The sequence below is a fragment of the Dermochelys coriacea genome, chromosome 10, assembly GCF_009764565.3.
Source record: "Dermochelys coriacea isolate rDerCor1 chromosome 10, rDerCor1.pri.v4, whole genome shotgun sequence".
Taxonomy (NCBI): Eukaryota; Metazoa; Chordata; order Testudines; family Dermochelyidae; genus Dermochelys; species Dermochelys coriacea.
This window is the reverse complement of record NC_050077.1, coordinates 63,947,097-63,973,480: the sequence shown is the minus strand read 5'-3', so window position 1 is coordinate 63,973,480 and position 26,384 is coordinate 63,947,097. Positions and strand designations below refer to the sequence as shown.

At 39.1% G+C, this 26,384-nt stretch overlaps 1 protein-coding gene across 4 annotated transcripts in view; it reads left to right on the top strand.

Moving 5' to 3' along the window:
- Positions 1–26,384, top strand: part of DMXL2 (Dmx like 2) — a 116,715-nt gene that overhangs the window by 45,209 nt on the left and 45,122 nt on the right. For all 4 annotated transcript variants that reach the window (XM_038418704.2, XM_043493263.1, XM_038418703.2 and 1 more), the window contains exons 14-24: positions 1,040–1,129; positions 2,941–3,058; positions 8,070–8,189; positions 8,917–9,147; positions 9,765–11,447; positions 11,803–11,913; positions 13,631–13,800; positions 20,116–20,213; positions 21,955–22,120; positions 22,676–22,940; positions 24,340–25,445. In XM_038418704.2, the coding sequence (XP_038274632.1) occupies positions 1,040–1,129; positions 2,941–3,058; positions 8,070–8,189; positions 8,917–9,147; positions 9,765–11,447; positions 11,803–11,913; positions 13,631–13,800; positions 20,116–20,213; positions 21,955–22,120; positions 22,676–22,940; positions 24,340–25,445 (4,158 nt within the window). The remainder of the gene's footprint in view (positions 1–1,039; positions 1,130–2,940; positions 3,059–8,069; positions 8,190–8,916; positions 9,148–9,764; positions 11,448–11,802; positions 11,914–13,630; positions 13,801–20,115; positions 20,214–21,954; positions 22,121–22,675; positions 22,941–24,339; positions 25,446–26,384) is intronic.

Sequence of the window (26,384 nt, the reverse complement as noted above, 5' to 3'; positions counted from 1 at the left end):
AACGAGAGACTGCTGAATTGGAATTAATTTGCAAACTGGATACAATTAATTTAGGCTTCAATAGAGACTGGGAGTGGATGGGTCATTACACAAAGTAAAACTATTTCCCCATGTTTATTTCCCACCCCCCATTGTTCCTCAGATGTTCTTGTCAACTGCTGGAAATGGCCCACCTTGTTTATCACTACAAAAGGTTCCCCCTCTCTCCCCCCTGCTCTTCTGCTGGTAATAGCTCACCTTAAGTGATCACTCTGGTTACAGTGTGTATGGTAACACCCATTGTTTCATGTTCTCTATGTATATAAATCTCCTCACTATATTTTCCACTGAATGCATCCGATGAAGTGAGCTGTTGCTCAGGAAAGCTTATGCTCAAATAAATTTTGGTCTCTAAGGTGCCACAAGTACTCCTTTTTCTTTTTGTCCTAACTGCATATCTCTCCTTGCCTTTGAGAGGTATAAGATAGGTTAGATCTGAAAACAGTAAACCCGGCAGCCTGTGAACCACCATTCACAGCCTTTTCTTCTCTTTACATGCCTCTAATGTAGGTCCCTCATTTCCACCTACAAGTTTAGGTTGTTCATAGAACACATAATTTATCAAAACAGTAATTTATCAAAACAGGCCTTGCAGTAGATTACTGTTTTTCTGCACTGTGACAATCTGAAATTAAGCAGGAATGAAGCAATGAATTGGACAGCATTGTGTTTAAAAATGACGACTCCTTCTAAAAATGGGCATAATGAAAGAAGAAATCCCTTGAACAATGAACACAAAGTATCCATAAAAATTAACGTACCAAGAAGTGTTAAGGCGTACACATGGATAGATCTAGTACAACAATGTTAATTTCATGCTTAATGCTGCATTGTTCATAAATATCAAAATGAAACCAATAAGAAAAGCATGACTATTTATGCCAACAAGGAAAATTAGAAGCATCCAACTACTGTACATGATTATATTTTCAGCTAATTGGGGTTGCTGCTCTTTGAATGAATAATGTACTAATCATTATCTCCTTTTGCTCTGTTTCAGAAACTCATTGGGGAAGTGTTTAACATTGTGAGCCAACAATCTACTGCTCGACCAGGATGCATTATTGAACTTGATGCAATAACAAACCAAGTAAATAACTGGCTGACCATTAATGGTGTCATATAGACGTGTTTAATGGTTTTGGCTGATAATTAACCTAATCTACTGAAAAGATAAAATATTTTTTTCAAAGTAATGCTAATTAACAGGTAAAACAGAGGCCTTTCTCTCCAATCCTAATAAGCCAATTAAAGATTACTTTCTTTCTGTTTCCACATGATTAAATTATCTTGAGAGAACGTCTCCTTTTAATCTTAACATGTTAACGGGAATATACCACACTTCCAAGAAAAGTTAAAGGTATACTACATTTTCCGTGCATATTGATTATGTAGCTACAGTGTTTTATGTAGCTCTAAAATAGCTTATGTTTAAAATAAAAGTAATATCTCAATGTAATTTTTGAATTTTTAAGTTTTCTGTAATAACCGAATGCTTATTTCCTTGACTCTTTTAAAAAAAAGATTGAGAAGGATTTTCTATTACTGCTACTCCAAAATCTTTTAAGAATACCACCCTTTGAGATAATTTACTTACAGCTATAATGTTCTAGGTGGGGTGGTGCCAATCCCTAATGAGACTAATTAATCAAACGTTTTTTTTTCTTTGTCTGTGTAATTAAAGGAAATCTGAAAATTTGTCTGTTTTTGTAGAGAATTTGTAACAATTTCAAGGAATTAACCTGGGCTAATTGAGTTTCATTTTTCCCCATTAATGACTGTTTGTTTGCTAATTTAGCCGTACATTGAACACTTTAGCCATTCAACTCTCCTTAGTTAATGGGAATTGTGTAATTAAACTTATCCTGTAACATTTATTCCTAGACATACATTTTAGTAAAAATGAAATTAAGATTAAGAAAAATTTACAAGAACATTGTAGTTGTAAAAAAAAAAAAAAAAAAAAAACCACCACACTTTTAGAATACCAGGGAATTCAGAGTTTAAACTGAACTTAAAATTAACCCAAATATTCAAAATTGTAGACATGCATAGCAAAGGGTACCCATATAATTAACTCTGCCTTTATAGAACAGACCATAAATTTTATCTTATCCTGAGTATAATCATTAGAATGCCTTGGTCTTAACTGTACTTTTTACCATGATTGCACCAATTCCTGTGCTCTTTACAGCAGTGTCCCATCCAGCAAAAAAAGATGTATTTTACCAATTCCTGATTAGACATACAGCGTAATGAAGGAAGTCTTTTGGAACTCTTTAGTAAGATTCCATATCTTCACAGGGGTTTTGTGGTCTTTGTTGTTATATTACTGATCTGTAACTTGAACTTCAATTGTATGGGGGGAGGGTTTGAGAATTTTCTGTCACTTGCCACTTCTATGGGGTGGTATTGCAGAAGGATCTATTGCTACTTGGAGAGCATAGCATTGAATATGTCTGGAAGGAGGAAAATCTGATTTCTTCCTGTCTTAACAGCCTTTCCTAACAATTTGTTTACTACATTCTGGAGGCTGTCTTCCCAAGGAAGAGAGAGAGCTATAAATTTAACGTCTGAAAGAAAATAATCTTAGGTCTCCACCAGTCAATTGGCATCCATTAAAAATTTGCCAGTGCATAAAGGATTGTTCTGGTAGTGCTAATTTGCCAGTTAACTTTCACAAATGTCACTAGAAAATTAGTCTAGCATAGTAGATCTCACAATGATTATTTGTTTTCCTACATCTTTTAAGTATATAAATGTCCTGACATTACTTATTAAAGAATGCAGTGGGTGACTTTGGTCTATAACAATACTAACGGAAAAGGAATTGTACTAGTATTGAAAGCTGTTTTGTATAACTATTTTGATATTGTAACTACTGTTCTACAATGTTTCCAGTGTGGCTCAAATACACAGTTGCTTCATGTCTTTCAAGAAGATTTCATTTTGGGATACAAACCACATAAGGAAGATGTGGAAGGGAAGGAAACAGAAACATTTTTCAAACCATCACAAGGTACAGTATAAAAATAGTAAGCAATATGAAGTAGGTGTCTAAAGTGTTCATGAAGAACACTGAAACCTCTCAGGCATAAATTGAACAGATTTATTTTTAAATATAGGCTCTTTAAGGTGCAATACAACATAGGTAGCATATATTTTAAACAACTATTTATGATATAGTAACATTAAATGTGTTTTAATTTGCATAAAGTAGAACCATTTCCAATTTGCATAATATGATTTGTACACTCCAGTTCATTCAATTTTTTATCATTTGTATGAAAATAGAACAGGTTCTGATGTCATACATGAACTTGTTTATATAGAATATTTTAAGGGTACATTTTGTATTTAATTTGCAAAGTGGAATGGTAAAAAGCTAAGAATTAGCAATAATTAGTTCTGGCTCATAGGATGAGTGTTTCTGACTTGCCAGCTATTTAGAACATGACTGAAGAGTTTGTTAGTAAAAAATAAAAAGGGAGGGGGGGAATAGAATATAAGACCCAGCAGAGATGTTTAAAGGGGGTACTGTGAAGGCAAAAAAGCCTGAAAATTAGATTTACTGGTTGTGTTTTGGGATGCATTCAGTTCACTCCATCTCCTTGCACCCAGGTATAGGAGAAGTAAAACAAGTACAATATTGAAATATTCTGAAAATCCCCTTTGGGTGTTCAATACCTAACAATATTCTCAGTAAAAATCAATTCTCTATAACTTCTGTAAGGTACAAAAAGTTATAAAATCCTGAAAAGAATTGACTGAAATTTTAAAAATTATAGCCTCTGTTGTTGGTGGAGATGGAGTAGGTACTATGTATATGTCCATCTTTCAAACAGTTTAATAAAGCACAGAAAGGCCAAGTGTTTTTGTCCTTTGGATTGACAAAGAGAATTTTAGTGGAAAATAACTTTTCAAGCTACCAAAACCTGAATATGGGGAACGGTGTTTGACACAGATTCAGAATAGAGCACTGTGATGGCATATGTACCTCACACTGGCCCTGAAAGGAATAAGTGGCCTGAAAAGCCAGTTAACTTATTGAGCTATACCTGATAGGACTCTGTTACTTGGCTTGGCTTGAGAGCCAGGTCTTGCCAATGGCCAAAGGTGGCATGGGAAAAATGAAGCACGGCTTTATGTGGCGCTGCAACAGCTACCAGGTTTACCACGTGGGAGCTCATCTGGGATGTACAGCTACTCCCTCTGTAAAGGGAAGAATAACAGAAAAGCTGCAAAATGGAGGAAGTAGTTCACATGTTGGTGGGAACAGCAGGATCAGACCCAGTCTCTCTCCCTTCAGCTACTGCGAGAACAGCAAAATCTGTGGGAAACCCTTCAGCTGCAGCAGGAGCATTTGCTGCAGCGTATGGAGAAATGGACCTCAGGGAATCAAGCATCTCTTGGGGAAGAAGGTCCCAGCAGGTCAGTCCCAGGCTTTAGAAACTGGGGGCCGGACAATGACCCAGAGGTTCTTTTATGTACTTTTAAACAGGTGGCTAGTGCAGCAGGATGGACAATCATTCTGGGTGGCCCGGGTGGCCTCGTTTCTGTCAGGAGAGGCCCAAGCGGCACACAGGGCCCTATCTAATGAACAAGCAAAATCATATCTCATGGGACTGACACCTGAAGCCTATTGACACTGTTTTACAATGGAACAGTTCCCCCAAGAAGCATAGTCCAGGGGGTGTTCAGTAGTTCTGAGACATGGCATCATACTGTGCCCAGAGATGAGTTGTCTAGAGAGAATTTTGGAACACATCATCTTATAACAATGTCTGCAGGTTTTATCAGCTGGGGCCCAAAGTTGGGTCTGGCAATTTCATCCAGTTTACAGCAGCACTGCAGTGGAAAGAAGAGAGGCCTCTTTGGAAGCAGATGATCTGAATGGTGGGCCAGATCAAGATCACCACCCCAAAAAAGGTAGGAAGAAGTCAAACCCTGATCTTCAGAGGCTGGAGAAAACATGCTAGGAGGAAGAGTCCTGGGCAGACCTACGTTCACATTCAACCCCCTTTCCAGTCATTTCTTCAGATCAACAGGAGTACCCTGGGCGATAGCCAGGGAAACCCGGACAGGTGTTTCAGGTGTGGCCATCCCTGATAGAGTGTGACAACCCGAGATGATGATGATATAAAAGTTTTGTGGTTTGGTGGCTCCTTAGGCGGCATCAGATGCCACAATATGTGGTGCCCATCAAGTAGGGGAAATAGGGAGAGAAGGGACTGATAGACTCAGATTTCCAGGCAAATTCTTATTAGGGGAAACTGTCTTCTATCTGGCAAGATAGACCAGCACATTCCGGTCCACATATCTCATGTGCGTGGCGAGAGTAGAGTATACCCAATGGCATTGGAGTTGGAGATACAGAGCCAGTGTGGCCAAGTGAGAGAAACTTAGGAGATTGGATTGGTGTTGGGATGGTTTGAAGCTGGGGCTAGCCTTCTGTGGCCTGTGATCCTGGACAGAGACTGACAAAGTTTCACAGCCCTGATGGAGTATGGAATGTTGCCTGAGCCAGCAGCGGAGAAACCTACCCATATTCTGGAACTATGCTCAGGGTTACTTGGGCCTTATGGGCACACATAAGAGGATTGGAAGGACTTGTTAGATCATCTGGAGACCACTGGGAGAACTAAAGAGGAAACTGAGACATCTTCACAGCTTGCAGGAATAATTACAGGAAGCTCAATGGGACTTGGCTGAAGTATGTACCTCCCAGTAGAAAATTATAAGATGGGTAGAAAAATTAGAACAGGACAGGGTCCAGATAAAAGTGGAGCACAAAACGCAACAGAACTGTCTCTGCTTCAGGTGGCAAAAAATGCCACAAAGCAAGGGCCCAAAGTTGAGCCAGAACAATATACTGTGGAGATGCAGACCATTCCCTCCCTTCCTCCGGTAGAAGCCATCAAAACCCCCTTTGCAGTAGAGAAGCAGCAATGGAGTAAATGGTAACAGCAGCAAGGCTGCAAGAAAAGCTGATGAAGGTGGATCAGGCTTTGCAGGAGGCCTATTGAGAATAGGCAAACCTAGAAAAGGAAAAAGGGGGTTAGAATTCCAGATGGAGCTCCTGACGTAGAGGATATGAGAGGTTCATTGGAGCTGGGAGCCATCTGGGCTGGGGAAAGAGAGATTATTTATTGACATTATGGTATAACAAGGGTGAGAAGCTGGACAAGGTCAACACCTTTCTGCCCCTACTGTGGCAAGACCCTAGCAACTGGATGGGATGCTGTCCTGAACGGGAGGGTAGGTGATGGGGTATATACCCCCCAAAGATGATGAAAAGCTAAAGTGACTTGAGAAGCCAGTTAACCTATTGGGCTGCTCCTGGAGGGGTGTTCGGCATAACTGTGATGAAATCCAGCTAGGAAGGGACTAGGCCTTCATTAAGGAAGGAGCAAAGGGCTGCTGTGAGAGGGCCTAGGGAAGACACTCAGGAGGGAGGTAGCTTGGAGCTTGCTTTCTTGGGCTGAGGGCTAAAAGAAGCCTGGGAATCTGAGCCTTGAGCTGGAAGTCTGACTAGAGATGCTATCCAGAGACTGCAGCTGGCCTGAAACCCTGGTTAGAGGGAATAAGACAGCCACCAAGCAGTGGGAGAGAAACTTAGGAGCTTGGGTTGGTGTTAGGATGGTTTGAAGCTGGGGCTAGACTGCAAAGGCAGCGACTACCAGCTGAGCCCAGCCGGCCTGAAAATTCTTTGGTTTTGCTATTTTCTCCTGGACTTTAAGAGCAGGACTGTGAGATTCTGCAAAATGTTGGGACTCTGTTATCTGGCACGGCTGGAGGCTGAAACGGGCCAAAGAAGGCCTGCGGGAAGCTCAGGTATGGCTATCACAATGCCACAAACTGCTGTGGGTGAGGTACAACAGTTGTTTTGCCACAAGGACACAAAAATAAAATTGCAGGAAAATTTACATTGCAGAGCATTAATTTCTTCAATGAAAATAAAATTCTCCCGCAGTCAGACTTTTTGATCACTCCAGTTTTGTGGTTAAGCAAACCGTGGTGTTCAACTTTGACATCAGTGTCTTCCTGGAAGCCCCACTGAAGTCAAGGAGGGTTTTGCTATGGACTCCAATGGAGCAGGGTTTCACTCAACATTTCAAAAAGGTCAGGGGGCCGCAATCAGTACATTGGGGAGCTCTTTGCCTTGTTTTGTTCCCTTTGTGCCTCTCAAGTAGCACAAATGGAGCAGAAACCATGTGCAAGCCCTGCTGGAGAGTCCCTGGCAGTGAACAGTTGTCACATCTATCTCCTATGTCTCCCTTGTTGCTAACCATGATGCAGGAGAAGGAGTGGGGAGTAGAAATTAATGGAATGCGTTCTGCTCCTCCTTTCCCCAGCTGGGATATGGACCTTTGGTGAACATAACCAGCTGGTGAAAGTTGGAGTAACCCCCAGGCTTCTTTAATCTGTGTTTGGGTGGGGCTTGGGCAGAGAATCAGAAGACCCTTTGGGAAGAACTCATAGAATCAGAGAATATCAGAGTTGGAAGGGACCTCAGGAGGTCATCTAGTCTAACCACCTGCTCAAAGCAAGACCAATCCCCAATTTTTGCCCCAGATCCCTAAATGGCCCCCTCAAGGATTGAACTCTCAACCCTGGGTTTAGCAGGACAATGCTCAAACCACTGAGCTATCCCTCCCTCTTGTTCATCATTTCCTGCTCCTCTCCCAACTTGAGTGGCATCAGCTTTAATGTTTTCCAGTAATCTTTGATATTGTCATCCTGACATACGCTTCAAACTAAGAAGAATGTATTTCTTACATAAAATGAGGGTACAATGTATAACCTTGCTAAAAACCACTTTTTTTGTGATGTGTATATATTTAGTTTTTGTATTCTTATAAATTAATAATCAACCAAAGCAACATTTTGGAAAACTTAAAAAAAAGACACCCTCTCCCCCAACCACATAATTCTTTAGGTATCAGAGGTTTTCACAAAAATTGTTTATTATTTAAACTATTTTTATTGAACCATTAACTTCATAATTATGTGTTCGATTTAAATAACAGGGTATCGTCCACCACCTTTCTCAGAAAAATTCTATCTCGTAGTAATTGAAAGAGACAGGAATGGCTGCTCAGTTCTTCACATGTGGCATCTTCATCTTAAATCTGTGCAAGCATGTTTAGGTGAGTGATTATATTTTCTCAGAGATGGACATGTATTTACTTTAAATGTTGCACAATTGATGTTAAGTTAGTTTTTTTTAAAAAAATAGATTTCCTCTTTAGTAAACGGATGAGCAGCATCCAAGCAATCAGTTCAGTTTTACTAAATTTTTAGATTTTCACTTTAAATTCTGGAGGACATTTAAGTAACATTAGTGGAAGTTATCACATGACTTTCTGTTACACTAACTTCAATTTTTATATTATATTTATATGTATAAAACATAGAAGACCACTATACTTGCACAGTTCAATTTCAGTTATATCACTGTGTTGGTCAGATGGTTGAATTCTACTACAAATAAAGCACTGGAAATTTTAGACTAACTTGTAAGATCAATGGAAAAGTTTGATGCAGCTGAATGACAGCTGCTTACCGAAGTTTTAAGGAAAATTAAATCCACTCTGTGCCAGTCATAAAATAGCATTTTTATTACGGAGACAGGTGACATTTTCAAGCATGTTTTATCTTAAAATGTAAACGTTTGAGAAAGTTATGATCATGTGAAAACAATGACTAATAATCTAAACTATTTCCAAGTAGAACAAGATCAACCCAGACGTATGCTACGTGCCTGTTCTATGAGACAAATGCACTCCTAAGAAAACAATTCTTTGTCTATAGGATATCTAAACGTTGGCTGTACACACAATTATTTATAATACTGTTTCTAATGCTTCTTTCAAGCAAAAAAACCTGAAATTACTTCATCGGAGAATCAACTTTGTGTACCTGAACAAAAGACTGTGGAGTCTTCTCCAGATACCTCACCTGGCTCAACTCCTCCTATGCCACGTTCTTCATCAATTGCTAATCTTCAGACTGCCAGTAAACTCATTCTGAGTTCTAGACTTGTATATAGCTATCCACTTGATCTTCCAACTGGTGTAGAAGTAATAAGAGCAACGCCTTCAGCAGGTAAAACAATATTCTTCTATGCAGTCTACCAAGTTTTGGCAACAAATTGACTTCTAGTTAGTAGTACTGTGTTGTACAACCTCATTTTGCTGAACTTCTGGTTAACTGACATATATGTCCTTCCACAAACTATGTTCTGAATTTGAGGATCTGCACTCTAGGTCTCTTAACCCCAGTAGATTAGAGAGAGTAGCAGTTGACCTTTTCAAAAGAGTACACTAGTTTTTATGACCCCTTTAAAACTAATTTATAAAACTGTTTGTTAAAGTTGGGTTAGTCAATAGATCAAATTTCCAGTTTTACCCAAATACTGTTTCCCCCCCCGTTAGTTTCAAATGTTCCCCGGGACCTTCAGAAGACTGGAATAGTACATGCTGTGTGTATGTCTGAAAGAACGAGGAAAGCACTGTCTAGTTGTCTAGCATAATGTTTAAGTCCCGTAATTGCTTTGGTATCATTTCACTCCATATTTAAACAAATTAAGAAAATCCCAATAATTTGAAAATCTGTCCTAATATTTCTAATCTAAACCACAGCAAATAGTAATGGTATATTTTATTCATGCATCTATTATATTTTATATTACTAATAGTGAATTCTGTTTGATCTTACTTTAGGTCACCTGAGCTCATCATCAATATACCCAGTATGCCTTGCGCCTTATTTGGTAGTAACATCCTGTTCAGACAACAAAGTGCGGTTCTGGAGATGCACTGTAGAGATGGATCTAAATAGTGGAAAAGAAGTGAGGGAGACATATCATTGGAGAAAATGGCCTTTAATGAATGATGAGGGGGAAGACAACAGCAGTACAGTACGCATAATAGGAAGGCCAGTTGCTGTTAGCTGTTCTTACACAGGACGTCTTGCTGTGGCATACAAACAACCTTTACAGCATAACGGTTGTGTTTCCAAAGAATTTTGTATGCATGTTTGTATATTTGAATGTGAGTCTACAGGAGGATCAGAATGGGTTTTGGAACAGACAGTTCATCTGGATGACTTAGTTAAGGTTGGGAGTGTACTTGATTCAAGGGTCAGTGTAGATAGTAATTTGTTTGTATATAGTAAATCAGATGTATTTTTAAACAAGGACAAATACCTTATGCCCAATATCAAGCATTTGGTACATTTGGATTGGGTATCAAAAGAAGATGGCTCACATATACTTACAGTTGGGGTGGGTGCCAATATATTTATGTATGGACGACTTTCAGGAATTGTGACAGAGCAAACAAACAGTAAAGATGGAGTAGCTATTATTACTTTACCACTAGGTGGTAGCATAAAACAAGGTATAAAGTCCAAATGGGTACTGCTGAGATCTATTGACTTGGTGTCCTCTGTAGATGGCACTCCTTCATTGCCAGTTTCTCTCTCTTGGGTACGAGATGGTATACTGGTAGTGGGAATGGACTGTGAAATGCATGTGTATGCACAATGGAAACATGCTGTCAAATTTGGTGATGGCGAAAGCGATGTTTTTACTGCTGAAGACTCAGCAACTCAAGATCCATTAAAAACAAGTTTGCTAGCAAAGAAGACAAGTGTAATTGATGCAGCAGGTGTTGTAGATGATGTCTTTGGCACTCCAACTGTAATTCAAGATGGAGGCCTTTTTGAAGCTGCTCATGTCCTTTCCCCTACACTTCCACAGTATCATCCAACCCAGCTATTAGAATTGATGGACTTAGGTAAAGTTCGCCGAGCTAAAGCCATTCTGTCCCATTTAGTTAAATGTATTGCAGGAGAAGTTGCAATAGTTAGAGATGCAGAAGCTGGGGAAGGTGGTGGACCTAAACGTCCTCTTTCTCGTACCATTAGTGTAAGCGGTAGTACTGCAAAGGACACAATCGTTGCTGGAAAAGATGGTACTCGAGACTATACTGAGATAGATTCTATTCCACCACTGCCATTGTATGCATTGCTTGCTGCTGATCAAGATACCACATACAAAATTTCTGAAGAAACTTCTAAAGTACCTAAAGGATTTGAAGATCACACTAAAAGAAAAACAGAGGATCAATACTCAAATTTATTCCAGATGCAGCCTGTTACAACTGATGACTTCATTGATTTTGAGATGGAAAAGAGAGAGAGTAAATCCAAAGTAATTAACCTCTCTCAATACGGGCCATCTTACTTTGGCCGAGAACACGCTAGTGTCCTCTCAAGTCATCTAATGCACTCAAGTTTGCCAGGCCTCACTCGCTTGGAGCAGATGTTTCTGGTTGCTTTGGCAGACACTGTGGCTACAACAAGCACTGAACTTGATGAGAACAGAGATAAGACTTACTCAGGTTAGTAGTGAGTGTGAATTCTTATTAACGCCCATGTATTTCAACTGATAAAAATAGAATTAGGCATAATGACTAATCATAATGTTTAGGTGAACTTAGTACTCATAAAAAGGTGTTGGATTGACAGAGCTGGTATCTAAAGCCATCAATTCAGACAAGATACAGCAGAAGCAATGGTAGGGTAGGCTTTCCCCTCATGCTTTTGCTCAGTGTGCCTCAATCCTGATCTGTTAGTAAGTAGAGGGATGAATTCAGTCTCCATATCTATTCAGTTCTTGTCCCCCCTTATGAAAATATCAATGGGTGTAAATTGTATGTGTTCACAAGTACTTAAATCAATTTTTTTATTTTGCAGGCAGAGACACATTAGATGAATGTGGCTTGCGGTATTTGTTGGCTATGCGCTTGCATACATGCCTTCTGACATCACTCCCACCTTTATATCGAGGTCAGCTGCTTCATCAAGGTAAGCCCTGCAATGTTTTATGTTCGCATGAGCAGATAGAAAATGTTTCAGCATTATCTTCAATATCTGTATTATCCCATTTAGGAATTTTTATGATATGTGTTCACTTAAGCCATGATCCTGCAAAGACTTACGCATATGTTTACCTTCATCCACTGTGAATAGGACCATTGACTTCATAAGTTCTTTGATACAGTCTATGACCAGGGTAATGGAAGGAGAGCTATAGAAAAATCATGAGTTGGAAAGTGTGGTAAAGAGATTATGGCTTGTCTGTTTGAAGTTTGGGTATTTTCCCCAACAAAATTAAGGTTTTTTTTTTTTTTTTAAATCTCCTTTGCAAAAGAAATAAAAATAAGACTGTTTATTTTTCCTAAGCTATAATTCGTAATTTTCATCCCAGCTATCTGCTTTCTGGTTGAAGCAGGGGCTGAGTGATGCTATTCTGAATCTGGGGTAGGAGAGCAGGCAGCACCCGAGGAGCAGACAGATTCCCAGCCTCTGAAGGGACTTGTGACAACGGTATTTTCCCTGTGTCTCTGCCTCTCACCCTAGTATTCCAGCATGTGTGGGAAAGGAATGTTGAAAGCACTAAGGCTGCTGCATTGAGCACCAAAACCTTCAGGCTGCAGTTGGAGCAGGAGCAGGAAGTAATGCTGTTTCGTACACAATTTGCCATCAGTCATTTCAAAAGCTTGAGAAGTGGGTCAGGCAGCATATTGTTTTTCCCAATATCCTTTGGCTGTGTTGCTGCATCGCACATTTCCCTTCCTGGCTTTTCAGTCCCGAAAGTGATGTGTATGCTCACTTCTCTCTGCAAACTTGGCTGATACGTTAAGAGAAATGTAGCAAGTGGCGCCAGTGATCAAGGGGAGCTGCTACTGAGGGAGAGTAAGCTTGAGGAAGGAATTTAGGCTTCTTGGGTTAGGACACGCTATTCCTTTTGACTCTTAAAGCAGCAAGCATGTGTCTTCTTCCTTGTATCACACCTACCTTCACAGCTGCTTGTAAGCTTTGCGGTACACACAATAGCCTTAAGACTCTGCCCATTGCAGTTGTCTCCAAAATTAGGACCTTGTTGGGGGAGAAAGAGGGGCAAAAAAAAAAAAAGCCTTATCTCAGGTGAGTTCCCAGCAGAGCTGAGTTCACTGCCTGTTTGCTCCCTGGGCATTGCTTTCAGTCCTGCATCACACTACTACCCTTCAAAGCCCTGCTGCAACCAGAAAGTTCAGGCAAAGTCTGGAAAATAAGAATTGGATTATGAATTAAATGCTTTAAAGAAAAAGAAAGATACTTGTTAGAATGTTTTGGGGATTTACTGAAATAATTGCAGTCTACAATCACTACATTTACTGACATAATACAATTTTGTACACGCATAGCAATGTGTGTTCAAAGCAGGACCCTCTCTATCTGGAGTGTGCACCACCATTAGTATCAGCAGCATCACTTCCTCCTGTTGGGAATGACCTGTCTAAGAGCACCCCACTCCTCAGCTGGGAATCCCAACTCTGTTTTGCTAATTTGCATTCATGATTTAAAAAAGAAAAAATTTGCCCCAGGATTCAACATTGTAAACACTTTATCATAAGTAAAAATTTAGACTCAATGATAAATTCATGTGATGCGGCCCATATGCAGTCTCCCTCCTATTTTTCATTTGTTTATTAACAACCTTTTATTTGCTGAATATTTATTGTCCCATGTCGCTATTTAGGTGTATCTACCTGCCATTTTGCCTGGGCTTTTCATTCTGAGGCTGAGGAAGAGTTGATCAACATGATTCCTGCTATCCAGAGAGGAGATCCACAGTGGTCGGAACTAAGAGCAATGGGTATAGGTTGGTGGGTCAGGAATATTAATACACTCCGAAGGTGCATTGAGAAGGTAATTTGAATCACTTACATTAAAAAACTTTGCTATGTTTTGTATAATTCAAGAAATAAGTGATAGCAAGATATGTATTAGATATGCCATTCATAACAGAAATGCATGATGAAGGTTACTGTTAAGATCTTCAGCATGTGTTACATCTCTTGGCAGAAACTGAAAAGATGCATTGAAAAAGTACTTTAAGGTCAACAATAAGTTTAAAAGAAGTTGCTGATTTTTCTCTTTTTGGAAAATACTTTTTTCTTAATCTTTTTCTTAAATCTATTAAATAGTGATTGTTTTCATCTCAAACAAATGGCAAAACTTGCATTGACTTCAGTGGGATCAGAATTTTACCCATTGAATCTCCCAGCTTTGTAACTTAAATCCCTGATCCTAGAATTAGATCCATTTGGACAGATCCTTGGGTCTAAATGAAAACCCACTCACAACATTATAAAACTCTTATTTTAAACGGTATGTGATATGGTAGTGAGTAAATGATTGTAAATTGTAATGGAGTACCAGTGGAGCCCAAGATCATAGATTCACAGAAGCATAGGGCTGATAGGAATCTCATGACATAATAATAAAAACACAAGAATGGCCATACTAGGTCAGACCAAAGGTCCATCTAGCCCAGTATCCTGTCTTCTGACAGTGGCCAATGGCAGGTGCCCCAAAGGGAATGAACAGACAGGTTATCATCAAGTGATCCATGCCCTGTCACCCAATCCCAGCTTCTGGCAAACAGAGGCTAGGGCCACCATCCCTGTCCATCCTGGCTAATAGCTATTGATGGACCTATTCTCCATGACCTTTATCTAGTTCTTTTATAGCCCCTGTTATAGTCTTGGCCTTCACAACATCCTCTGGCAAGGAGTTCCACAGGATGACTGTGCATTGTGTGAAAAAACACTTCCTATTGTTTGTTTTAAATCTGCTGCCTATTAATTTCATTTGGTGACCCCTAGTTCTTGCGTTATGAGAAGGAGTAAAAACACTTCCTTATTTACTTTCTCCACACCAGTCATGATTTTATAGACCTCTATCATATCCCCCCTTTGTCGTCTCTTTTCCAAGATGAAAAGTCCCAGTTTTATTAATCTCTCAGGTGGCAGCCATTCCATACCCTTTTCTGAACCTTTTCCAATTTCAGTATATCTTCTTTGAGATGGGACAACCACATCTGCATGTAGTATTCAAGATGCGGGCATACCATGGATTTATATAGAGGCAATATGATATTTTCTGTCGTATTATCTATCCCTTTCTTAATGATTCCCAGCATTCCGTTTGCTTTTTTGACTGCCACTGCACATTGAGTGGATGTTTTCAGAGAACTATCCACAATGACTCCAAGTTCGCTTTCTTAAGTGGTAACAGCTAATTTAGAACCCATCATTTTATATGTATAGTTGGGATTATACTTTTCCAATGTGCATTACTTTGCATTTATCAGCATTGACTTTCATCTCCCATGTTGTTGCCTAGTCACCCAGTTTTGAGAGATCCTTTTGTAGCTCTTTGCAGTCTACCGGGGACTTGACTAACTTAAGTAGTTTTGTATCATCTGCAAATTTTGCCATCTCACTCTTTCCCCTTTTTCCAGATCATTTATGAATATGTTGAATAGGACTGGGCCCAGTACAGATCTCTGGGGGACACAACTATTTATCTCTCTCCATTCTGAAAACTGACCATTTATTCTTATCCTTTGTTTCCTATCTTTTAACCAGTTACCAATCCATAAGAAGACCTTCTCTGTTATCCCATGACAGCTTACCTTGCTTAATAGCCTTTGATGAGGCTTGTCAAATGCTTTCTGAAAATCTAACTACACTATATCCACTGGATCTCCCTTGTCCACGTGTTTGTTGAACCCTTCAAAGAATTCTAGTAGATCCGTGAAGCATGATTTCCCTTTACAAAAACCATGTTGACTCTTCCCCAACAAATTGTGTTCATCTAAGTATCTGACAGTTTTGTTCATTATTATAGTTTCAACCAGTTTTCCCATAACTGAAGACAGGCTTACCAGCCTGTAATTGCGGGGATCGCTGATGAAGCCCTTTTTAAAAATTTGGTGTCACATTAGCTATTCTCCAGTCATTTGGTACAGAAGCTTATTTAAATGGTAGGTTACAAACTACAGTTAGTAGTTCTGCAATTTCACATTTGAGATCCTTCAGGACTCTTGGGTGAATACCATCTGGTACTGGTGATTATATTACTGTTTAGTTTATCCGTTTGTTCCAAAACCTCCTCTAATGACACCTCAATCTGGGACAGTTACTCAGATTTCAGAGTAGCAGCTGTGTTAGTTTGTATCTGCAAAAAGAACAGGAGTACTTGTGGCACCTTGGAGACTAACAAATTTATTTGAGCATAAGCTTTCGTGAGCTACCGCTCACTTCATTGGATGTATGCAGTGGAAAATACAGGGAGGAGATGATCAGTTAAGGTGAGCTATTACCAGCAGGAGAGAAAAAAAACCTTTTGTAGTGATAATCAAGATGGGCCATTTCCAGCAGTTGACAAGAGTGTGAGGAACAGTAGGGGGGGAAATAAACATGGGGAAATAGTTTTACTTTGTGTAATGACACATCCACTCCCAGTCTTTATTCAAGCCTAATTTAATGGTGTCCAGTTTGCAAATTAATTCCAATTCAGCAGTCTCTAGCTGGAGTCTAAGACTTTTTTTGTTGTAATATTGTGACCTTTAGGTCTGTAATCAAGTGACCAGGGAGATTGAAGTGTTCTCTGACTGGTTTTTGAATGTTATAATTCTTGATGTCTGATTTGTGTCCATTTATTATTTTACGTAGAGACTTTCCAGTTTGGCCAATGTACAAAGCAGAGGGGCATTGCTGGCACATGGCATATATCTCATTGATAGATGTGAGGGTGAACGCGCCTCTGATAGTGTGGCTGATGTGATTAGGCCCTATGATGGTGTCCCCTGAATAGATATGTGGCAAAGGGCTTTGTTGCAAGGATAAATTCCTGGGTTAGTGGTTCTGTTGTGTAGTGTGTGGTTGCTGGTGAGTATTTGCTTTAGGTTGGGGGGCTGTCTGTAAGCAAGGACTGGCCTGTCTCCCAAGATCTGTGAGAGTGATGGGTCGTCCTTCAGGATAGGTTGTAGATCCTTGATGATGCGCTGGAGAGGTTTTAGTTGGGGACTGAAGGTGACTGCTAGTGGCATTTTGTTGCTTTCTTTGTTGGGCCTGTCCTGTAGTAGGTGACTTCTGGGCAAGCTCCTGGCTCTGTCCATCTGTTTCGTCACTTCAGCAGGTGGGTATTGTAGTTGTAAGGACGCTTAATAGAGATCTTGTAGGTATTTGTCTCTGTCTGAGGGGTTGGAGCAAATGCGGTTGTATCAAAGAGCTTGGCTGTAGACAATGGATCGTGTGGTGTGGTCTGGATGAAAGCTAGAGGCATGTAGGTAAGTATAGCAGTTAGTAGGTTTCCGGTATAGGGTGGTGTTTTTGTGACCATCGTTTATTAGCACTGTAGTGTCCAGGAAGTGGATTTCTTGTGTGGACTGGTCCAGGCTGAGGTTGATGGTGGGATGGAAATTGTTGAAATCATGGTGGAATTCCTCAAGGGCTTCTTTTCCATGGGTCCAGATGATGCAGATGTCATCAATGTAGCGCAAGTAGAGTAGGGGCATTAGGGGACGAGAGCTGAGGAAGCATTGATTATCACTACAAAAGGGTTTTTTTTCCTCTCCTGCTGGTAATAGCTCACCTTAACTGATCACTCTCATTATAGTTTGTATAACACCACCCATTGTTTCATGTTCTCTGTGTCTGTGTGTGTGTGTACACACACACACACACACACACACACACACTCTTCTTACTGTATTTTCCATTGCATTCATCTGATGAAGTGGGTATTAGCCCACAAAAGTGTGTGCTCAAATAAATTTATTCTCTAAGGTGCCACAAGTACTCCTGTTCTTTTTCCTCAGATTTGTCACCTAAAAAGAATGGCTCAGCTTTGAGAATCTCCCTCACATCCTCAGCCATGAAGACCGATGCAGAGAATTCATTTAGTTTCTCTGCAATGGCCTTATTGTCCTTGAGTGCTCCTTTAGCATCTCTATCGTCCAGTGGCCCCACTGGATGTTTAGCAGGCTTCCCGCTTTCCAAAAGTAATAGCAATTTTTTTTTTTGGTCTTTGGCTAGCTGTTCTTCAAATTCTCTTTTAGCTTTCCTAATTTTATTTTTACACTTCATTTGCCAGAGTTTATGCTCCTTTCTATTTTCCTAGGATTTAACTTCCACTTTTTAAAGGATGCCTTTTTGCATCTTACTGCTTCTTTTACTTTGTTTAGCCACGGTGGCACTTTTTTGGTTCTCTGTTTTTTTTTAATTGGGTTATATGTTTAAGTTGAGCCCCTATTATGGGGTCTTTAAAAAGTTTCCAGGCATCTTTCAGGGATTTCACTTTTGGCACTGTATCTTCTGATTTCTGTTTCACTAACTACCTCATTTTTGTGTAGTCCCCCTTTCTGTGATTAAATGCTACATTGTTGGGCTGCTGTAGTGTTTTCCCCACCATAGGGATGTTAAATTTAATTATATTATGGTCACTATTACCAAGTGGTCCAGCTATATTCACCTCTTGGACCTGATCCTGTGCTCCATTTAGGGCCAAATCAAGAATTGCTTCTCCTCTTGTGGATTCCAGGACTAGCTGCTCCAAGAAGCAGTCATTTAAGGATATCTCTGTATCCCGTCCTGAGGTGACATGTACCCAGTCAATATAGCGATAGCTGAAATCCCCCATTATTATTGGGTTTTTTATTATTTTTATAGCTTCTCTAATCTTCCTGAGCATTTCACAGTATCACCATCCTTGTCAGGTGGTCATTAATATATCCCTACTGCTATATTCTTATTATTCAAGCATGAAATTACTATTCATAGAGATTCTATGGTACAGTTTGGTTCATTTAAGATTTTTACTGCATTTGATTCTATGCTTTCTTTCACATATAGTGCCACTCACATACCAGCACAACCTGTTCTGTCCTTCTGATATATTTTGTAGCACTGTGTTGCATTGATTATCCTCATTCACCAAATTTCTGTGATGCCTGTTATATCAATATCCTCATTTAATACGAGGCACTCTTGTTCACCCATCTTATTATTTAGACTTCTAGCATTTGTATTTAAGCACTTTAAAAGCTTGTCACTTCTTAGCTGTCTGCCATTACATGATGTAATTGAATGGGACTCTTTTTCATTTGACTGGTTCTCATCAGATCCTACCTGTATTTTATCATCTTCTCCTCCTTATTGTGACATAGAAAATCTCCATTAATAGATCCTCCCCTAAGGGATGTCTCTGTTCAGACTACATGATCCTCGGCACTGTCGGCTTTCCCCCAGCCCTTAGTTAAAATTAAAAAGGTCATAGAGCAGTTTTTAAAGTGCCAGAAATTTGGTTCCCTTTTGGTTTAGGTGGAGCCCATTCTTCCTGTATAGGCTCCCCCTTTCCCAAAAGTTTCCCCAGTTCCTAATAAATCTAAACCCCTCCTCCCTACAGTATCGTCTCATCCATGCATTATGACCCTGCAGTTCTGCCTGTTTAACTGGCCCTGCATGTGGAACTGGAAACATTTCATAGAATGCTCCCGTAAAGGTCCTGGACTTCAATCTCTTACCTTGCAGCCTAAATTTGGCCTCCAGGACCTCTCTCCTATCCTTCCCTATGTCATTGGTACCTACATGTACCACGACCACCATCTCCTGCCCAGCACAACACATAAGTCTATCTAGCTGTCTCAAGAGATCTACAACCTTCACACCAGGCAGGCAAGTCACCATACAGTTCTCCTGGTCATCACAAACCCAGCTATCTAGGTTTCTAGCGACAGAATCATCCATTACTAATAGTTTCTTCCTAATAACTGGAGTTCCCTCCCCCAGAGAGGTATCCTCAGTGCAAGAGGATACCACAACATGCATTGCCAAGTGAAAAGTACCTCATCAGGATTGAGGGATGAAAGATTTTTATTTGCCTTTCTGTAACTTCGTTATGTTTTTAAATATATGCATCAGTATTATATTTTCCAAAGGCCTTAAGAAAAATTAAAACATTTATAGTGTTGTTTGCTCCCAAACTGTATAAATAATGTGCCTTCTGAATATTTTGCAGAAGACTTTTATAGCTTTATAGAAACACACACACAAACTCCTTTTTTCACATTCACATTTTCACAAATGCTATCCTTTTCAGCAGAGTTTGTGCATTTTTTAAACTGATGGCAGCTTTTTTGCAATAATTGTGTTTGCTCTCTGTTTACTACTATAGGTTGCAAAAGCTTCATTTCAAAGGAACAATGATGCCTTGGATGCTGCAATTTTTTACCTTGCTATGAAGAAAAAAGCAGTGGTGTGGGGTCTGTTTAGGTGAGTTCCATTAGCCTTTGACTTTAAAAGTAGTAAGAATAAAACTAATAGTGAAAAGAAATATTTCAGATTAGAGATTCATTTCAACTGATCTTGGATCAAAAGATATAATTTAAGTAGGGTTGTTAATTAATCACAGTTAACTCACACGATTAACTCAAAATTAATCATGATTAATCGCACTTGAACAATAGAATACCAATTGAAATTTATTAAATTTTTGGATGTTCTTTACATTTTTCAATATTGATTTCAATTACAACACAGAATACAAAGTGCACAGTGATCACTATTATTATTATTAGATTGCAAATATATGCACAAATGATAAACAAAAAAATAGTATTGTTCAGTTCACCGCATACAAGTACTGAAATACAATCTCTTTATCATGAAAGTATAACTTAGAAATGCAGATTTTTTTTTTTGGTTACATAATTGCACTCAAAACCAAAACTATGTAAAACTTTAGTGCCTACCAGTCCATCCAGTTCTATGTCTTATTCTGCCAATCGCTAAGACAAACAAGTTTGTTTACATTGACAGGGGATACTGCTGCCTGCTTCTTATTTACAGTGTCACCTGAAAGTGAGAACAGTCGTTCACGTGGCACTTTTGTAGCCGGCGTTACAAGGTATTTACATGCCAGATATGCTTAACATTTGTATGCCCCTTCATGCTTTGGCCACCATTTCAGAGGACATGCTTCCATGCTGATGATGATTGTTTTTAAAAAAAAAAAAAAAAGTCAATTAAATTTGCGACTGTACTCCTTGTGGGGAGAATTGTATGTCTCCTGCTCTGTTTTACTCGCATTCTTCATATATTTCATGCTATAGCGGTCTCGGATGGTGACCCAGCACATGTTCATTTTAAGAACACTTTCACAGCAGATTTGACAAAATGCAAAAAAGGTACGATGTGAGATTTCTAAAAATAGCTACAGCACTCGACCCAAGGTTTAAGAATCTGAAGTGCCGTCCAAAATCTGAGAGGGACAAGGTGTGGAGCATACTTTTAGAAGTCTTAAAAGAGCAACACTGTGATGTGGAAACTACAGAACCCAAACCACCAAAAAAGAAAATCAATCTTCTGCTGGTGGCATCTGATTCAGATGATGAAAATGAACATGTCGGTCCGCACTGCTTTGGATAGTTATCGAGTAGAACCTGTAGGCAGCATGGACGCATGTCCTCTGGAATAGTGGTTGAAGCATGAAGGGACATATGAATTTTTAGTGCATCTGGCACGTAAATATCTTGTAACGCCAGCTACAATAGTTCCATGCGAATGCCTGTTCTCACTTTCAGGTGACATTGTAAACAAGAAGCTAGCAGCATTATCTCCTGCGAATTGTACCAAGCTTTTACACAGTTTTACACAGTTTTATTTTTGAATGCAGTTTTTTTGTACATAATTCTACATTTGTCAGTTCAACTTTCATGATAAAGAGATTGCACTACAGTACTTATGAGGTGAATTGAAAAATACCATTTTGTTTTTTACAGTGCAAATATTGTAATAAAAAATATAAAGTGAGCACTTTACTTTGTATTCTGTGTTGTAATTGAAATCAATATTTGAAAATTTGGAAACATCCAAAAATATTTAATAAAATGGTATTCTGTTGTTGTTTAACAGCGTGATTAATCATGATTAATTTTTGTAATCACTTGACAGCCCAAAATTTAAGTTATAACTAAGTACTCTGTGTTGAATTTTGTTTTTTTTTTTAACATAGGTCTCAGTATGATGAAAAGATGACCACATTTTTCAGCCACAATTTCAGTGAAGATAGGTGGCGCAAAGCAGCTTTGAAAAATGCTTTTGCTTTGTTGGGAAAACAACGCTTTGAACAGTCTGCTGCTTTTTTCTTATTAGCTGGTTCCCTGAAAGATGCTATAGAGGTATATAAAGTATTGTGGAATTTCAGACCTGAACTTGAGAATTACACTGATGAACACTGTTGTTTGTTAATCATTTCACAAAAGCTGTGGCAAGAGAAAGTTGTACAGTGGAGCAATGAAAAGTCAGAGTTATGCAATGTTATTGCTGCCTCTGTGTGTGTACATATTACAGGAGTCTATTACATGATATCGGATATAATTCTGCATACGGTTCAGTACAAAAAACCCAAAAAAACTAATTTCATGTAATTAAGGCTGAAAATTTGTGTAAGCCTGAAGGAAAAGTCTATTAGATTATTGATACATTGATACACTACTAAATAAACCAGAATTTTATAAAAATCTGAAAAAAAAATCAGCACATTTCTGACCAAACAGAGGGAGAAAATATACTTGGATACAGGTTTCTGACCCCAAAATTTGAAGTACCTTTTAAACTGTCACATGATGGGAAAATTACTCTTCATTCTAAATGTGGGTAGTTAGTTATTTCATTCATTCTTTGAGAGCTAGGCTTCCCTAATCCAGCAATTTGCTTGTCATGCTTTGTCACAGGTGTGTCTTGAAAAAATGGAAGATATTCAGCTGGCCATGGTTATTGCTCGTTTATATGAATCAGAATTTGAGACCTCCCTCACTTATACATCCATTCTTTATGAAAAAATTTTGGGTTGCCAAAAAGATGGATCTGGATTCAGATGTACTAAATTGCATCCTGATCCCTTCCTGCGAAGTCTTGCCTACTGGATAACGAAAGACTACACTAGAGCACTTGACACTTTATTGGAACAAACACCTAAGGAAGATGATGAAAATCCAGGTAGGGGAAATATCAGTGTTGTAATTTTCAAATATATTTTATATTAGGATTTATAGATCCTTCCATAATTAAATAATAATTAAGCATTTAGAAGTAAAAACAGATCCTTAAATATGAAAAAGGCAGCAAAAATAGTTAAAGTAGCTGGTACTGTAGTTGTAATTCATTAATGCAATAATTCTCAGTTAGAAACCTTTACAAAAGGGTTTCAACAAACAGAAGCTAATATCTGTTAATGATCTGCTTAATTCTCCATTGTGTTGTAGTTCTATGAAGTGTGCAATAGCTACAGTGTACTGTTACCATAAGCTTATTAGCGTATAGTTATTTCATTTTTACAAATGCTTCTTGTTGCGGTTCATGAATGAGTGATACCTGTGATAGGCCTACACCTGCACTAATCAGAATGGAATCCTGAGATTCATCCACCTTTTGACTGGACCTCCAGGGTACAGCATCCCATTTTCCCAACCTGAGCACTGTTGTTCTGGATCTCTGCAGGACTGAACCTTTAGGCCATGTCTCACTTACAGCGTTGCCGTGGCACAGCTGTGCTGCTACAGTGTGTTCAGTCAAGTGGCTCCATACCAATGGGAGAGAGATTTCCTGTCAGCATAAAAAAATACCACCTCTCCTGCCAACATAGCACTGTGCACACAAATGCCTATGTCGGTGTAACTTATGTTGCTCAGGGAGTGGAATATTCACACTTAAAAGCAAGCTGATTTTTTTTTTTTAAAAAGTAACGTATATAATTCAATTTACAATTTTTTTTTTGTCAGTAAACATTGGGCTCATTCCTAGGATCCACCAGCCAATCTTTGTAAGACCAGAAAGGGTGGAAACAAAGGTGCCACTTTACATCCCCTTCCCTGAGGACAGGTTCAATCTACATTGCTGGTTAGAGCATCCTTGAGACTGCTCTAATCTGTGCCCAGGTATAGTAACCTTCAGGCAGCTGTTTCTGTAGCCAGGGATTACCCAAGTTCAGCAGAGCTACAGTCAGGTCCCCTAGCCTAGCCATTACCTGAAAAAGCTGCTAGGCCAGGGCCAATTGCTGGGTGACAGTGAGCTAGGCTGATTTTATGCCACTAAAGGAATTCCCCTATACTGTGACAATCCCAAGCTGACTGACCAAGCCAGCTTTCCTCTTTGAGTTGTCTGAGTGCCATAAAGCAGAAGAAACAGAGGCCAGTATCTGACAACTTTTTATTCTTTCCATAATGAGTTCATGTTATCCCTTTTCTTTTGGGATGTGATTATTTTTTATTTTTACAAATATGCTAGACTGTTTTGGTAAGGTTTTGTAAAGTGGCAATTACAGGGGTGCAAAACAACCTTAAAATAATATTCATTTGTAGATGTTTCAGTAGAAGTCATATTTGTTTAATTCCTCTAGTTATCATCAAGTCCTGTAATCCTATGGTGTTTAGTTTTTACAACTACCTTCGGACCCACCCTTTACACATCCGAAGATATTTCAGCTCACCAGAAGGGACTCTGGCTACTTTAGGTATAAAAACTGAGAAAAGTTTTGTTGATAAAATTAATCTTATAGAGAGAAAATTATTCTTCACAACTGCAAATGCTCATTTTAAAGTGGGATGCCCTGTTTTAGCTCTTGAAGTTCTTTCAAAAATTCCAAAAATAAGTAAAAAGTCCAGCATTTCTACCAAGAGAGATCAATCCAGTTCAAGTCCTACTAGAAAAATTGGTGTGATTTTAGAGTCAAACACTGAGAGTGATGGCGTGGATAGTAGTAATATAGACTGGTCAAAGCCATTTTCAGCTTCATCTGCCTTGGAAAGTAGCACTGGTTCTTCAGCACAATTTGACTGGAGTCAGCCGGCAGTAAAATTTGATGAGGAGTCTCTTACTCTTGACTGGGGTGAAGACAAAGATGGCTCAGAGGAAGAGAAAGATGATGGTTTAACAATGAAAGTTTCAAAATTGGACTATAAAAATGGAAAACTAGATGAGAAGAGTGCACACACCAATGTAATACAGACACCTCAAGGGGAGGTCTCTGATGCAGGTGACACTGAAGTTGATGTAATTGCTGAACAACTGAAGTTCAGAGCCTGTTTGAAGATCCTAATGACCGAACTGAGGACTTTGGCTACGGGGTATGAGGTAGACGGAGGGAAGCTTAGATTTCAACTGTACAATTGGCTGGAAAAAGAAATTGCTGCTATGCATGAAATATGTAACCATGAAGCAGGTAGCAAAGACTATTGTGAAACATATACTAAAGTAGATGGTGACCGATTCGATCATGAAGAAATTGTGGATAAGCCAGATATTGGCTCATATGAACGTCACCAGATAGAAAGACGTAGGTTGCAGGCGAAACGAGAGCATGCTGAAAGACGAAAGTGGTGGCTGCAAAAGAATCAGGCTCTCCTGAGAGTTTTCCTAAGTTACTGTAGCCTTCATGGGGCACAAGGTGGTGGTCTAGCATCTGTAAGAATGGAGCTCAAGTTTTTGTTGCAAGAGTCTCAGCAGGTAAGACAATCTTTTAAATTACTTTTAAATTGAGATTAGTTCATTTTAAGTAGTTCAGGAATTTGTCGTCTTGCAACCACAGCTCAGACTGATTTTTGTCAAATCACTCACACGAACAAGGTTGAGCCAGGCTTAAATCAGACATTTCTAGAGTACTGCAGTCAGATTGGTAAGTCAGTACATGGTACTCTTCCCTCTAAGACTATAAAGTTCTAACTTCTCAGGTGGAATTAGGGGGCAGTGTCTGGTATTTTGGGATGCTGCTTTTGCATAAATCTTAAATCTGGATCCTGACCATCTATGATTTTTAAAGATCCTATTTCATTATTTAAGTTGAGTGTACTAAGGCACCTATCAGCATAGCATTTAAGCTGCTACCCAAGTGTTAAGACTCGGTATTCTATGCACATTCCAGTTTTGGTAATTACATTTTACCTATGTGGTTCCAGTTGGAATTTGACAAGATCTAATACCCCCAACGCTTGCAAATAATGCCATGAAACTACAAGTGATTGGGCTTGATTTGTGTGTCATCCAAAAGACAAAATCAAACAATATAGTGTCCCCAAGCACTGTCTGGTATTTTTTGGATTTATTTCATGCTAGAGAAAGTATCTTGCAGCTAACTCTTAGGACTGCAAGAGGGATTTATTTCCTGTTCAGCAACCGAGATCCTGTGTGATGATGGACAAGTCATTTAACTTTGCTTCAGTTTTTTTCACATTTAAAATAGGAATAATACTAGCATTACATGAGTGTTGTGAGGTTTTAATACGTTGTTTGTAAAATACTTAGAGTTCCTCACATAGAAGATACAGTATGTGAAAATTTTACTTATTATTATTATTAAACTCAGACCACTGAGCAGCGTAGGAGCTCGGGTTTTTGTTTTTTTTAATAGTATTGTTTGGTATTAAATAGTCCTAACACTTGGGGCTA